This window comes from Microcebus murinus, chromosome 1 (assembly GCF_040939455.1).
Source record: "Microcebus murinus isolate Inina chromosome 1, M.murinus_Inina_mat1.0, whole genome shotgun sequence".
NCBI lineage: Eukaryota > Metazoa > Chordata > Mammalia > Primates > Cheirogaleidae > Microcebus > Microcebus murinus.
In genome coordinates this window covers 10,573,388-10,586,087 of record NC_134104.1, presented here as the reverse complement: position 1 = coordinate 10,586,087, position 12,700 = coordinate 10,573,388, and the positions used below count along the sequence as shown (strand labels likewise).

At 48.8% G+C, this 12,700-nt stretch overlaps 1 protein-coding gene across 4 annotated transcripts in view; it reads left to right on the top strand.

Moving 5' to 3' along the window:
- Window positions 1-12,700, top strand: part of ITSN1 (intersectin 1) — a 222,367-nt gene that overhangs the window by 196,657 nt on the left and 13,010 nt on the right. For all 4 annotated transcript variants that reach the window (XM_012747020.3, XM_012747022.3, XM_012747015.3 and 1 more), the window contains 6 exons: window positions 3,802-3,969; window positions 8,401-8,613; window positions 10,365-10,486; window positions 11,513-11,595; window positions 11,919-12,002; window positions 12,440-12,613. In XM_012747020.3, the coding sequence (XP_012602474.1) occupies window positions 3,802-3,969; window positions 8,401-8,613; window positions 10,365-10,486; window positions 11,513-11,595; window positions 11,919-12,002; window positions 12,440-12,613 (844 nt within the window). The remainder of the gene's footprint in view (window positions 1-3,801; window positions 3,970-8,400; window positions 8,614-10,364; window positions 10,487-11,512; window positions 11,596-11,918; window positions 12,003-12,439; window positions 12,614-12,700) is intronic.

Sequence of the window (12,700 nt, the reverse complement as noted above, 5' to 3'; positions counted from 1 at the left end):
ACAACAAAATATAATGAACAATGTTAAAAGACAAATGACAGGCTGGGCACGGTGGCTCACGCCTGTAATCCTAGCACTCTGGGAGGCCGAGGTGGGAGGATCGCTTGAGGTTTGAGACCAGACTGAGCAAGACCCCATCGCTACTAAAAATAGAAAAAAAAATAGCTGGGCAACTAAAAATGGAAACAAAAAATTAGCCGGGCATGGTGGTGAGCACCTGTAGTCCCAGCTACTCTGGAGGCTGAGGCAGGAGGATTGCTTGAGCCCAGGAGTTTGAGGTTGCTGCAGGCTAGGCTGATGCCACGGCACTCTAGCCCAGACAACAGAGTAAGACTCTGTCAAAATAAATAAATTAATTAAATACAATTTAAAAATAAATCAATAAAAGGATAAATGACAGATATAAACTGGATAGACATATTTTTTTTTTTGAGACAGAGTCTCCCTAGAGTGAGTGCTGTGGCATCAGCCTAACTCACAGCAACCTCAAACTCCTGGGCTCAGGCCATCCTCCTGCCTCAGCCTCCCAAGTAGCTGGGACTACAGGCATGTGCCACCATGCCCGGCTAATTTTTTGTATATATTTTTAGTTGGCCAATTAATTTCTTTCCATTTATAGTAGAGACGGGGTCTCGCTCTTGGTCAGGCTGGTTTCGAACTCCTGAACTCAAGCAGTCCGCCCACCTCAGCCTCCCACAGTGCTAGGATTACAGGCATGAGCCACTGCGCCTGGCCTTGGATAGACATATTTTTAACTGTACATAAATAGGTACTAAAATATAATTATGTATCTATAGCTATATCAAGCATTCTTACAACTAAAAAAAAAAAAAAGACAAATGGTCCAATAGAAAAACAGGTGAAATATACAAGTGGAAGTTATAGAGAGGCAGTGTGGAGTAGCAGTAAAGAGCACATAGTCTGCAACCAGGCTGACTAGGTTTGCATCTTGGTACCTCCACTGTGTGCTTTTGGGCAAGTTGCTTAACCTCTCTGGGCCTCAGTTTCTTGTCTGTAAAATAGGGACACTAATAGTACCTACCACATAGTGATGTGAGAATTAACTGACTTAATATATGTGAAGTGCCTGGCTCATACTAGGCAGTATATAAATGTTAGCTTTATCATTGAGTATACTTATGTACTAATGTACAAAACGTTTAAGTTCATTGGTATTAAAGGAAATGCATAACAAAACAAGAAAATACTTTGGCTTTCTAGATTGGCATATGTCGGAAAGACTATCAGTCCCCAGTGTTGGCAGGGAGCTGGGGGAAGGTAAATTGGCACAGCCTTTTGGAGGGCAACATACAGATCAAACTACCCTTTCTCCTGGTGGGCAATTCTACCTCTAGGAATTTATTCTAAGGAAATAATTTGAGAAATGTTGAAAAGTTGGAAACAATATGAAGTTTTATGAGAAGGGAACTATTTAAATGCATTGAGGTTCACCCTTGCAATGATATCTTATAGAACCCTTAGGTATGATAGTATAGAGCTGTATAAAATAGACATGAAATGATATGCTATAAAGCAGTGTACAAAATAACACAGTGTATAAAATGGTAGCATGATCTAATTTTATTTTTTTAAAATTATAGATGTATGTATCTAGCCAAAGTATATTAATATACACACACAGGTTCTCTCCAGGTGATGAGATTATGGGTGGTTTTTAGGGTCTTTGTAACTTTCAGAATTTTGCAAACTTTGTACATTGTACACTATTACTTTTATAATGTCAATAAATGTCAATAAAGAAATGTCAATAAACCTGTTTTCATTTTGAAACAAAACAAGTCATTTTGGCCAGGGGCAGTGGCTCATGCCTATAATCCTAGCACTCTGGGAGGCCGAGGCGGGTGGATTGCTCGAGGTCAGGAATTCAAAACCAGCCTGAGCAAGAATGAGACCCCATCTCTACTATAAGAAATTAATTGGCCAACTAATATATATAGAAAAAAAAATTAGCTAGGCATGGTGGTGCATGCCTGTAGTCCCAGCTACTTGGGAGACTGAGGCAGGAGGATCGCTTGAGCCCAGGAGTTGGAGGTTGCTGTGAGCTAGGCTGATGCCACGGCACCCACTCTAGCCTGGGCAACAAAGTGAGACCCTGTCTCAAAAAAAATAAATAAATAAAATAAAATAAAATAACAAACAAACAAAAAAACCAACTCATTTCACACAAGCCAGTGGTGTGGGCTCCCAGTCAGAGTGGTGGTCCTCAGACTTGGCTACATTTTAGAGTCATCTGGAGAGCTCTAGAGATTTCCCAAGCCTGAGTTCCACCTCCGGAGATTCCGACACGGTTGGGGATGAGGCATCAGATTTTCCAAAGGGATTCCGATGTGCACTCAGGACTGGTCTGGAGGTTGAAGGTGTTGCTTGGAATTGATTAGTGGACACACAAGACCCAGTGTGTGTTTTTCTCCGTCTGAGCGCCTCCTTAGGACTTTAAATCAGGGTATAACTTTGAAATGAGGTATTATTCAGGGTAAGGTTCATTTAGATTATTTGGATGTGGACAAGGCCTGGGCAAGCATGCCCTCAACATTCTCCTGGTGCACGTCAAAGGTGGCTTCGGGTCTTTTCTAGAGCACATTCTAGGGGACAGGGTAATGACTATTTTTAGAGGCCTCTAAGTCCTTTGAAAATCTGACGGAGATTGCTATCACTTATTGAGCACTTTCTAAGGACCAGGTGCTTTGCAAGGTGCTCCACTTGTACCAAGTCATTTGGTCCTTCAGACAACCTTATACAGGAGGTGCTATTAATGTCCTCATTGCTCATAGGAGGAAACCGAGGCTCAGGGCACTTGTGTGACTGCCCCAAATGCTGGCTGGTTGGTGGCGGTGCAGGGATTGTAATCCAGGAGGTCTAGTGGCAGAACTAGCACCTTAACTGCTAGCGTTAAGGTGCTAGGAAGGTTGGCTCAGAAAAGCACACATTAGCTCCGACGCGCCTGTCCACATGCAGTCCCAGAGGTGCGTGGATGCCTGCAGCTGTGCGTGGACCCAGGAAAAGCCAGTCTCTAGGGGACATCTGTGCAGGGTGCCCACTGCCCTTGCTGCAGCCACCGCTGCCCTCATACCCCATCTGCATGTCAGTGCCCATCACAAAGCATGCGGCCCCTGCTGCTCTCGGACCCTCAGCAGTGGGTGGATGGGACACCATCAGATCAAACACCAGAAATGAATTGTAAGTTCCCCCCGGGCGGGGGAGGGGGGCGGTGAACACGTGGGAGAGGAGCACAGCACCGGGACAGGGGTGCCTGGGTCCTGGTCCCGGTCTCTGGGCCTAGTTTCTTCCTCTGTGAAACAGGGTGAAGATTTTCAAAGAGAATCTCTACGGGCCCTTCTGGCTCCATGGTTATACGTACCCTCTGTGATGCAGCGAGTGTGCGTGTGTGGTTTAGGGTTCATTCTGGGACGCTAGCGTTTTGCAGGACAGTCACACAGCTTGCCCTGGGACATTCAGGGGCGTGGGGCTAGGCTGAGGCCTTGAGAGTGGGACCATCCGTTGCCTCCTGGTGGGAGGCTTAGCCCCCACTGGGCCAGCGAAGAGGAGAAGCTCCCTGCAAGGCCACCGCCTGGAGCCAACAATAGGCGGCCATCATGTGCCATGTCATGGCCACGGTGGGTGCTCAGAGCTGCGCTTGCTCGGGTGGGCAGCGTTCAGGAAAGGACTGTGCCCTGCCTCTGCCGGGCCTGGTCCTCCAGGACAGCAGATGCCAGGCCCACCCTCATGGCCTAAGAGGGTGGCCTGACAAGGAGGGGGCTTGTTTTGTGTTCTCCTGTGCAGATCCTGGAAAACACTCCAGAAAACCACCCCGACCACAGCCACCTGAAGCACGCCCTGGAGAAGGCGGAAGAGCTGTGCTCCCAGGTGAACGAAGGCGTGCGTGAGAAGGAGAACTCGGACCGGCTGGAGTGGATCCAAGCCCACGTGCAGTGCGAAGGCCTGTCCGAGGTAGCCGCCTCCGGGCTGGGACCCGGCCTCCCCGGGCTGAGCCTGGGCAGCCAGCCTGGAAGAGGACACAAGAAATCCTGACCCAGCCTGCAGCTCCCAGTCCCTTCAGCCGCTTCTCACCTGCTGTTGAATCCATCCACTGAGATTTTTATTTCAATTATATTATTTCCCATTGCCAGAAGTTCTACTTATTTTCTCCTGTCTATTGGTTTCTTTCTTGTATCTTATTTTTTTTGCTAAAAAGTTCATGCTTCTCATTTATTTCTTAACACATTTTAAACATATTCCTACACATTCCACATCTGATAATCACAATACCTGAATTTATGGGTCTCATTTTTTTGCCTGTTGTTTCTGCTAGCTTCTGCTCAACATGCCTTGTGTCTCTGTATGTATTGTGATTTTTTTATTTTTTTTATTTTTTTTTTTTTGACACAGGGTCTTGTTCTGTTGCTCTGGTTAGAATGCAGTGGCGTCTTCACAGTTCACTGCAACCTCAAACTCCTGGGCTCAAGCAATCCTCAAGCAGCCTCAGCCTCCAAATAGCTTGAGACTACAGGCACTGCCACCACGCCTGGCTAATTTTTCTATTTTTTGTAAAGATGGGGTCTTGTTCTTGCTCAGGCTGGTCTCAAACTCCTGACCTCCTGACTGCAATTCTCCCACTTCGACCTCCCAAAGTGCTAGGATTATAGGCATGAGCCACCGCACCTGGCCATATATTGTGATTTTTGACTGTGAACTCAATGTTCTTTGGAACTGTGCCCATGGACATCTTTGCTGTCTGAAGTTGCATTCCTCCTGAGAGGATTGCTACCAGGGTCACCCTAAATTAACTTGGAGGTGTTTGGGGGCATCATGCCAGTTGTGTGAGTTATGGTTATAAACTTGAGTGAGAGCTGCCTGGTGGCCACAGATTCCAGGGACATCTTTTCCTGCAATACACCAAGGCCAAAACCAGAACAGTTTTCTTTCTCGTTCCTTCTGTGCTTGCTTTTTACTTGTCCTTTTCCCTCTGAGTCCAGCTTTCTGTGGAGCTCTCCTATTAGACCCCTCACCTTGGCCCTGGACACGTCTGTCTCTGCACCCTGCGTAGCCGTGACAATGGAAGTTCAACATCACCAGATTCAAGAGGGACCCTAAGAGCCACAGCTGGCTTCTGGTGCTCGATGACCTTCCAAGTCTCCCATTTTCATTCTGTTTTTGGCTTCTGCAAATTAGTTTCTTTTCTTTTCTTTTCTTTTCTTTTCTTTTCTTTTCTTTTCTTTTCTTTTCTTTTCTTTTCTTTTCTTTTCTTTTCTTTTCTTGAGACAGAGTCTCGCTTTGTTACCTAGGCTAGAGTGAGTGCCCTGGCATCAGCAACCTCAAACTCCTGGGCTCAAGTGATCCTCCTGCCTCAGCCTCCAAAGTAGCTGGGACTACAGGCATGCGCCACCATGCCCGGCTAATTTTTTCTATATATATTAGTTGGGCAATTAATTTCTTTCTATTTATAGTAGAGACGGGGGTCTCGCTCTTGCTCAGGCTGGTTTCAAACTCCTGATCTTGAGCAATCCGCCAACCTCGAGCAATCCCCCTGCCTCGGCCTCCCAGAGTGCTAGGATTACAGGCGTGAGCCACCGCGCCTGGCCTACTTACTTTGTTTTTCTTTTGTTTTATTTTATTCACAGATTGCTTGCATTCAAAAACAGAGTCTTTGTATTTTACACAGTTTTTTTTTTTAGTTTTTGTTGGGTGAATCATTCAAAATGTCTAGTCCACCATACTTCCAGAAACAGAAGTCTCTCCTTTGGTTTTTAATTCTCTTCTTGTCATTTAACTTTTCCTCTAGTCTCATTCATTCTTTCTGCCTGTTTTTTCTCTACACTTCTATTTATAAGCTTCTGTTTATATGCACACACAAACACACAGAAACAGGCATGTACACACACACACACACACACACACACACACACCCCCCTCACTAGGGCTTCCTGAAATGCCCAGGGAGAATGCGTCTCCCTCGTGCCCTCTGCCTGTGGTTTCTTCCCTCTCATAAGCTTCAAAGGCAGTCACTGCCTGAGGACGTCACCAGCCTGGTTCCTCTGCAGACCTCTTGTCCCGTTACGGAACGCCGCGTGCTGTGCGGTCCGGGGCAGTCTTTGCCGGACGGGCTCATGGATTCACTGACCTGTTCAATCATCCCATGAGCATTTATTGAGTACCCGCCCACGTGCCATCATTCCACGTGCCATTGCACAGTGCTAAACCCAGAGGACGTAAAAATAAGTAAGATGCGCCCCCCACTCTCTGGGAGCTTTTGGTCCTGGAGGAAGCTGGGGAAGAAACCGACATTTACGACATGACGTGCAGAGCCACCAGGCCGAGCTGGGTGCCCAGTGCTGTGGGGGCAGGTGATGGGGGGACAGGTATTCAGGTACTCACAGCCCTGGAGAAGGTGGCCGGGTGTCGAAGGATGCAGATGTGCATCCAGTAAAGGCTGGGGACGGAGCATTGGGAGTGGAGGGCCCGCTCTGCACAGGGCAGCGGGGAGGAACGTGGGGCAATGACAGGCCGCAGGTACGCGGCAGGCCGAGGCCCGCGAGGAAGGCCCATGTGTCATTCAAAGGGATGTTAGTATAACTTGGTCTTGAACACAAGGGACCCAAGTGGCTCCTGGGCTGCCCGGCAGAAATGCTGATGTGGCCACATGCACTTTAGAAAGGGCCTTTCCTCCCCCAAGTCTGACAGCTCCAGCAACAGGGGCTCAGTGAGGCGGGGTCTTGTCCTAAGATGTTCGCAAGGTCTCGTCCTTTGATTTTTTCAGCCTGTACGCTCCCTTTGAAATCAGGGTATCGCCTTCTTTACTGGTCGGTCTTTCCCAGCTGTTGTGCACGTGCCTCGGTTTTGTCTTTAAGGTGCTCACAGTGACAGGAAGGGCCACGCTGGCTTCTGTTTCCTGACTTACAATCACAGAATGGCCCCCGGGGTGGCCCATGTTGGGACACACACCAGTGATTAAATAAATGCTGTCTTTGGCATTCTTGTCTGAAGATAGAAAAATGTAAATGCTATTTCCAATTCACGTACATCTCGTGTGGTCCTGGCCTTCATGTCATCCAACCTGTCATTGGATCCAGCGACACTTGCTTTCTCCTGGTTCATTGTCCCCAATTGTCCCCATTGTCCCTAGTTCAAGTGGCTTGAACCCTCTCTTGACAAGCAGGGAGGGCTAGACTGGTCTGCAGGCTCCTGTTCAGAGGGTGAGGGGTGAAGAACATTCTTTGAGGGCCCTGTTGCGGTGTTGCCTTTGGTCTTTCGGGCTCTCGGAGCCTCTCTGGGAGGTGAGAGGCTGTCCTTCCTCCTTGTGGCTGATGTCAGAGTGCAGTGGCCACTTCCTTTGCCGCCTGTAGGTCTCCAGTCACAGAGGTGCCGCCGAATCTTTCTCCCACATTGGAGGTGGAGGAGGTGACAGGCGGCCACCAGCATCTCTTGGGGAGGTGTCACAACACATGTTGTGAACCGATCACCCCTTCTCAAATACCGTCCTCAGAGAAGTCTGTAGGGCTCATAGCTCAGGAGACAGCCTTGGCCTTGAGGGTGCTGGTGGAGCGGCCCCTGGGCCAGGTATGTGGGCAGGTGGGGCATGAGGATCTGGCCTCTGCCTGGGTCCCAGCCTTGCCTTCCTCGGTCTCTCCCCTGCTGTTGCAAAGGGGGCCTTAGTGAGTTATCTGCGCCTTAGTCCCCACCTGCCCCTTCAGAATCTGCTGGCAGGAGGTGACAGACCAGGGTAAGACGTCAGAGCAGCCGTCTGTGAGGGTTGGTGGGTGGAGGGAGACAGCTGTCCCCTTCTCATTGTCTAAACAGGTGGTTCAGGTGAGACACAATACCGTGTCTGTTCTGTCTGGCACTGAGGTGTCACCAAACACCACTGAGTTTTGCAGTCACACCTGTGCTAGGGGCCTGGACTCCAGCTGCACGTTGGAAAGCAGCACTTATCCCATGGCATCGTACACAGAGAGTCCCTGCTGTGTTTCCAGAAGCACAAAGGACGGTTGCACCTGTGTGGGGCGTTGCATTGGAGCTGGTTCCCAGCGCTTTGCACAGGGCAGGTGGCCCTCGAGGCGGGAGCCCGCTGGGCACTTTTCTTCCCATGGCCCCATTTCCCCAGTAAGTAACAGAGCACAACAATCGTACCCCGAGACACTAGCACAGCCCAGGGGGAAAGCCTTGGGAATTGTTACCAAGGCCCCTCTTGACACTTGGAACCCCCATAACCACGCTTTTGACTGACTCTGACTTCTTGTCCCCAAAAGGCACTGCCTGAAGTCCCCAGAGCTGTCCTTGCTCTGTGCCTAGGACCTGGGCCTCAGTTTCTCACGGAGCCCCTGCTGTCAGCTACAGAGAAACCAAAACATCGTGTCTTCTCTGGGTTTTGTTTTCCTTTCTCAGCAACTCGTGTTCAATTCAGTGACCAATTGCCTGGGGCCACGGAAGTTCCTGCACAGTGGGAAACTCTACAAGGCCAAGAGCAACAAGGAGCTGTACGGTTTCCTTTTCAACGACTTTCTCCTGCTGACTCAAATCACCAAGCCCCTGGGGTCTTCGGGCACCGACAAGGTCTTCAGCCCCAAATCCAACCTGCAGTATAAAATGTACAAAACAGTAAGTTCCCTTCTACACTGTACTGTCAGGGTTGACGTGTTCGGAGAGGGAAAAGTTTCCAGAAGGGGCCAGAGTTTTAGCAGGGTTTGGCGCTGTGGCATGGAGCAGAAGGCAAAGGATTTAGGGTGACCCAAGTGGGGGATGGTATGAGCCCCACGGCAATGCCAATAACACACTAGTCGATTGACAGAACAATTTATTCGCTACCAAATGACTGCCCTGTGTCCCCTGGGATGTGACAAAGGTTACAGTCTAGTGTACAGATGAGGCAGGAAAAAGCTTGTGAGTAGAGGTACAAAGTGCCAGGCCTGGCGTGGTGGCTCACACCTGTAATCCCTGCACTCTGGGAGGCCGAGGTGGGCGGATCGATCAAGGTCAGGAGTTCAAGGTCAGGAGTTCGAAACCAGCCTGAGTAAGAGCAAGACCGTCTCTACTATAAATAGAAAGAAATTAATTGGCCAACTAAAAATATATAGAAAAAAAAAATTAGCGGGCATGGTGGCGCGTGCCTGTAGTCCCAGCTACTCGGGAGGCTGAGGCAGAAGGATTGCTTGAGCCCAGAGGTTTGAGGTTGCTGTGAGCTAGGCTAATGCCATGGCACTCTAGCCCAGGCAACAGAGTAAGACTCTGTCTCAAAAAAAAAAAAAAAAAAAAGGCCGGGCGCGGTGGCTCATGCCTGTAATCCTAGCACTCTAGGAGGCCGAGGCGGGCGGATTGGGATTGCTCGAGGTCAGGAGTCGAAACCAGCCTGAGCAAGAGCGAGACCCCGTCTCTACTATAAATAGAAAGAAATTAATTGGCCAACTAATATATATATATATATATTAGCCAGGCATGGTGGCACATGCCTGTAGTCCCAGCTACTTGGGAGGCTGAGGCAGAAGGATTACTGGAGCCCAGGAGTTTGAGGTTGCTGTGAGCTAGGCTGACGCCACGGAACTCACTCTAGCCTGGGCAACAAGCAAGACTCTGTCTCAAAAAAAAAAAAAAAGAGTTGGAGGTACAAAGTGCCATCAACTCAAGTGACCACATCACCTTCCAAGTGGTCCCTAAGCCCTTCCCCAAACTTCTCAAGGTAGCTGGCAACATCTGTGCCTATCGCTTTTCCAGCAAAAGCCTCTCTGAACAGTCGAGCTGTGGAGAATTTCCCTAAACCGTCTATACAGTCTGCTAGTACATGCATGGCTGTGTTTTTGTGTCTTTGTGTCATGGGATATTGTTTTTCTAAGTTTGTCTTTGTGGGGGTGTTCTTACAGAAGAATCTTCTCTGAAGCAGCAGTTAGCTTTATTTTGGGAAAAAGAGCTGTATTTATACAGATCGTTACTAGAAACTGTGTGCGAAAATATTTGGATGTAGAGTGAAATTGAGACTGTCTGCTGTTTAGGGTATACTTTGGGAAACACAGGCCAGTGGGATGTTTTTCTGAAGGACTTTTAAAAGTACTCGCAAAACGCAGGGGAGGCGGAAATCCATATTTATAATTTGCAATATATGAAAATCGATATTAACACAAAATCATTATTCTGGTATAGTTTACTGGAAAACACACACACCTTTAGTCTGGTTTACTGGAAAACACTTGCAAACACACACACGCTAAGTCTAGGTTACTGAAACACACACACGTGCACGCGCGCACACAAGTCTCGCTCACTAGGACCTGCTCACAGAAGCACACACGTCACAGCTCACTGGAACTCACAGGGTCGCACGCAGCCTGTGTCTGTAATGCCTGTGCACCTCCTTCCAGCCTATCTTCCTAAATGAGGTCCTGGTCAAATTACCCACTGACCCTTCTGGAGATGAACCCATCTTCCACATTTCCCACATCGACCGAGTCTACACCCTCCGAGCAGAAAGCATAAACGAAAGGTAAGACCTGCTGCCTCCCTAGCACTGGGCCCCGGGGGTCCACCAGGTCCAGGACACAGGAGGGGCGGTTGATTAATCAGCAGGTCCCAACATCCCCCAGTTGCAATGCCATAACCTCTGGTGGGAGGGCATGATGCATTCTTCTAGAGCCTCTCAAAAGTTTGACCCATGGCATGAATTTTCCAAAATGAAATGGATTGAAACTAATTTTGCTTGAGTCTTTTTTTTCAGAAATTTTCAGCATTCTTTGAGATAAATGGGGCATCTCAAGTTTCCTCGAGTTTCCCAGGTGGCAGAGACCAATAAGGAAGAGATTTGGGGATTAACAGGACCACCCAACCCTGAGCCCCTCCTTCCCCGGCTCACAGGGACAGGCATTCTGGATCCCAGAGCTGAGGGTACTTGGCTTCCATCCTGTCTTCAAGACTCTGCCCTGGAGCCAAGTGAAATAGATTTTTTCTGACGGGTGAACTTGACACGAGGCCAACAACATTCCAAAGAGCATTTGCACCAAGCAAGAAAATTGGCTAAAGTTATCGAGCATATGGTTCTCAGAAAAAATGGAGGAGCAAACGCCATCCCCAAATGCTTCCCTGCGTTCGCTCTTTCTCATGAAATGGTTCTTAATCTGGGAAGATGTTTCTGTTCTTCTTCCCTTGGGTGATTTCATGAGAGAGGTCCCTTTGCCCTTATGGGGTTAGGCCAATCTGTGATGCTCTTCAGCGAGGGAGGAAGAGGAGGCATGTACCTTCTCCTCCAGGTCAGATTCTATCATAGATTTTCTTCCACAGGGACATGCATGCAGGTCTTGGGTACACCTGTACAAATGTCCCTCACGCCTTTGTTATTGATGGTAGGAATAAGCATTAGCATCGCGTGACATAAAAATCAGACTCTCTTTCGTGAGTCTTTGTTGTTCAAAGCAAAGGAAACAAAGAAAATAGAGTCCTGGACACAGAATTTTAACAGACCCGAAGCCTTTTTCCTGAGTTCTGTTTGGCAACTTTCTGTCTTTTTCTGTCCAAGGACTGCCTGGGTGCAGAAAATCAAAGCTGCTTCCGAACTCTACATAGAGACTGAGAAAAAGAAGCGGGAGAAGGCGTACCTTGGTAATGTGTCCCTCGGAGGCACAGCTGGGTCCCCTGCCCAATGGGGGTGGGGGGCCATTTGGCTCGACCCAGAATCCTGGGGGTAGAAGATGCCCCAAGCCCCAGAGCCGGGCGTGAGACGGGGTGGATGTGAGCATGGGGTGGGACGCAGAAGGCAGATGGAGGACACATTCCAGGAACAGGGGAGCAGGAGTTTAAGGAGAGGAGGGGAGAATTACTTTTGAGTAGGGACAGGAATATAAAATGGATGGCAATGCAGACAGAAGTGGGACAGGGATCATGTTCCAATAAAGTATTTTGTGTTGTTTTTCCTGCCGTCATAGTTCGTTCCCAAAGAGCAACGGGCATTGGAAGGTTGATGGTGAACGTGGTTGAAGGCATTGAGTTGAAACCCTGTCGGTCGCACGGTAAGGCCCCAAGAAGTCCCCTTTAAAGCTCATGGTTGTAGGGCTGGAAGCCTCATTCCAACACCCCGCCCGCTTTCAACCAAATGTCCTGTCTCCATACTCCCCAATTTCCTCCCCAAACTGGTTTTTCTAGCACTTGCTTAAAACCTGGAGGTATTTTTTTTTTTTTTTTTATCCTTTCTACCTTTCTGCTTTTCAGAGCACTCTGAGTGGCGGCATTCACAGTAGATGTGACACAGAGTGAGGCCAAAGTGAGGAGACAGGCAGGGCTTAATTTCAAAGCCCGTTCATCTAATTATCTGTTCTTAGTTGAAGTGTGATGTTGAATTGGAGCTTTCACCGAGACGCTCTGTTTAATGCCACCTTATTAAGCGTGGCAAAGGGGGGATCAAAGTGAAGTGTCATTCCCACCCGGCAAAGGCTTTTGTTCACTCCAGGCAAGAGCAACCCATACTGCGAGGTGACCATGGGCTCCCAGTGCCACATCACCAAGACGATCCAGGACACTCTGAACCCCAAGTGGAATTCCAACTGCCAGTTCTTCATCAGAGACCTGGAGCAGGAGGTCCTGTGCATCACCGTGTTCGAGAGGGACCAGTTCTCACCAGATGGTGAGTGGGATGCGGTCCCCGTGGCCCTCCCTCCTTCCCTGTCACTTGCCTGTGTGCATAAATGCTTTCTACCTGAGAACTTGGTGC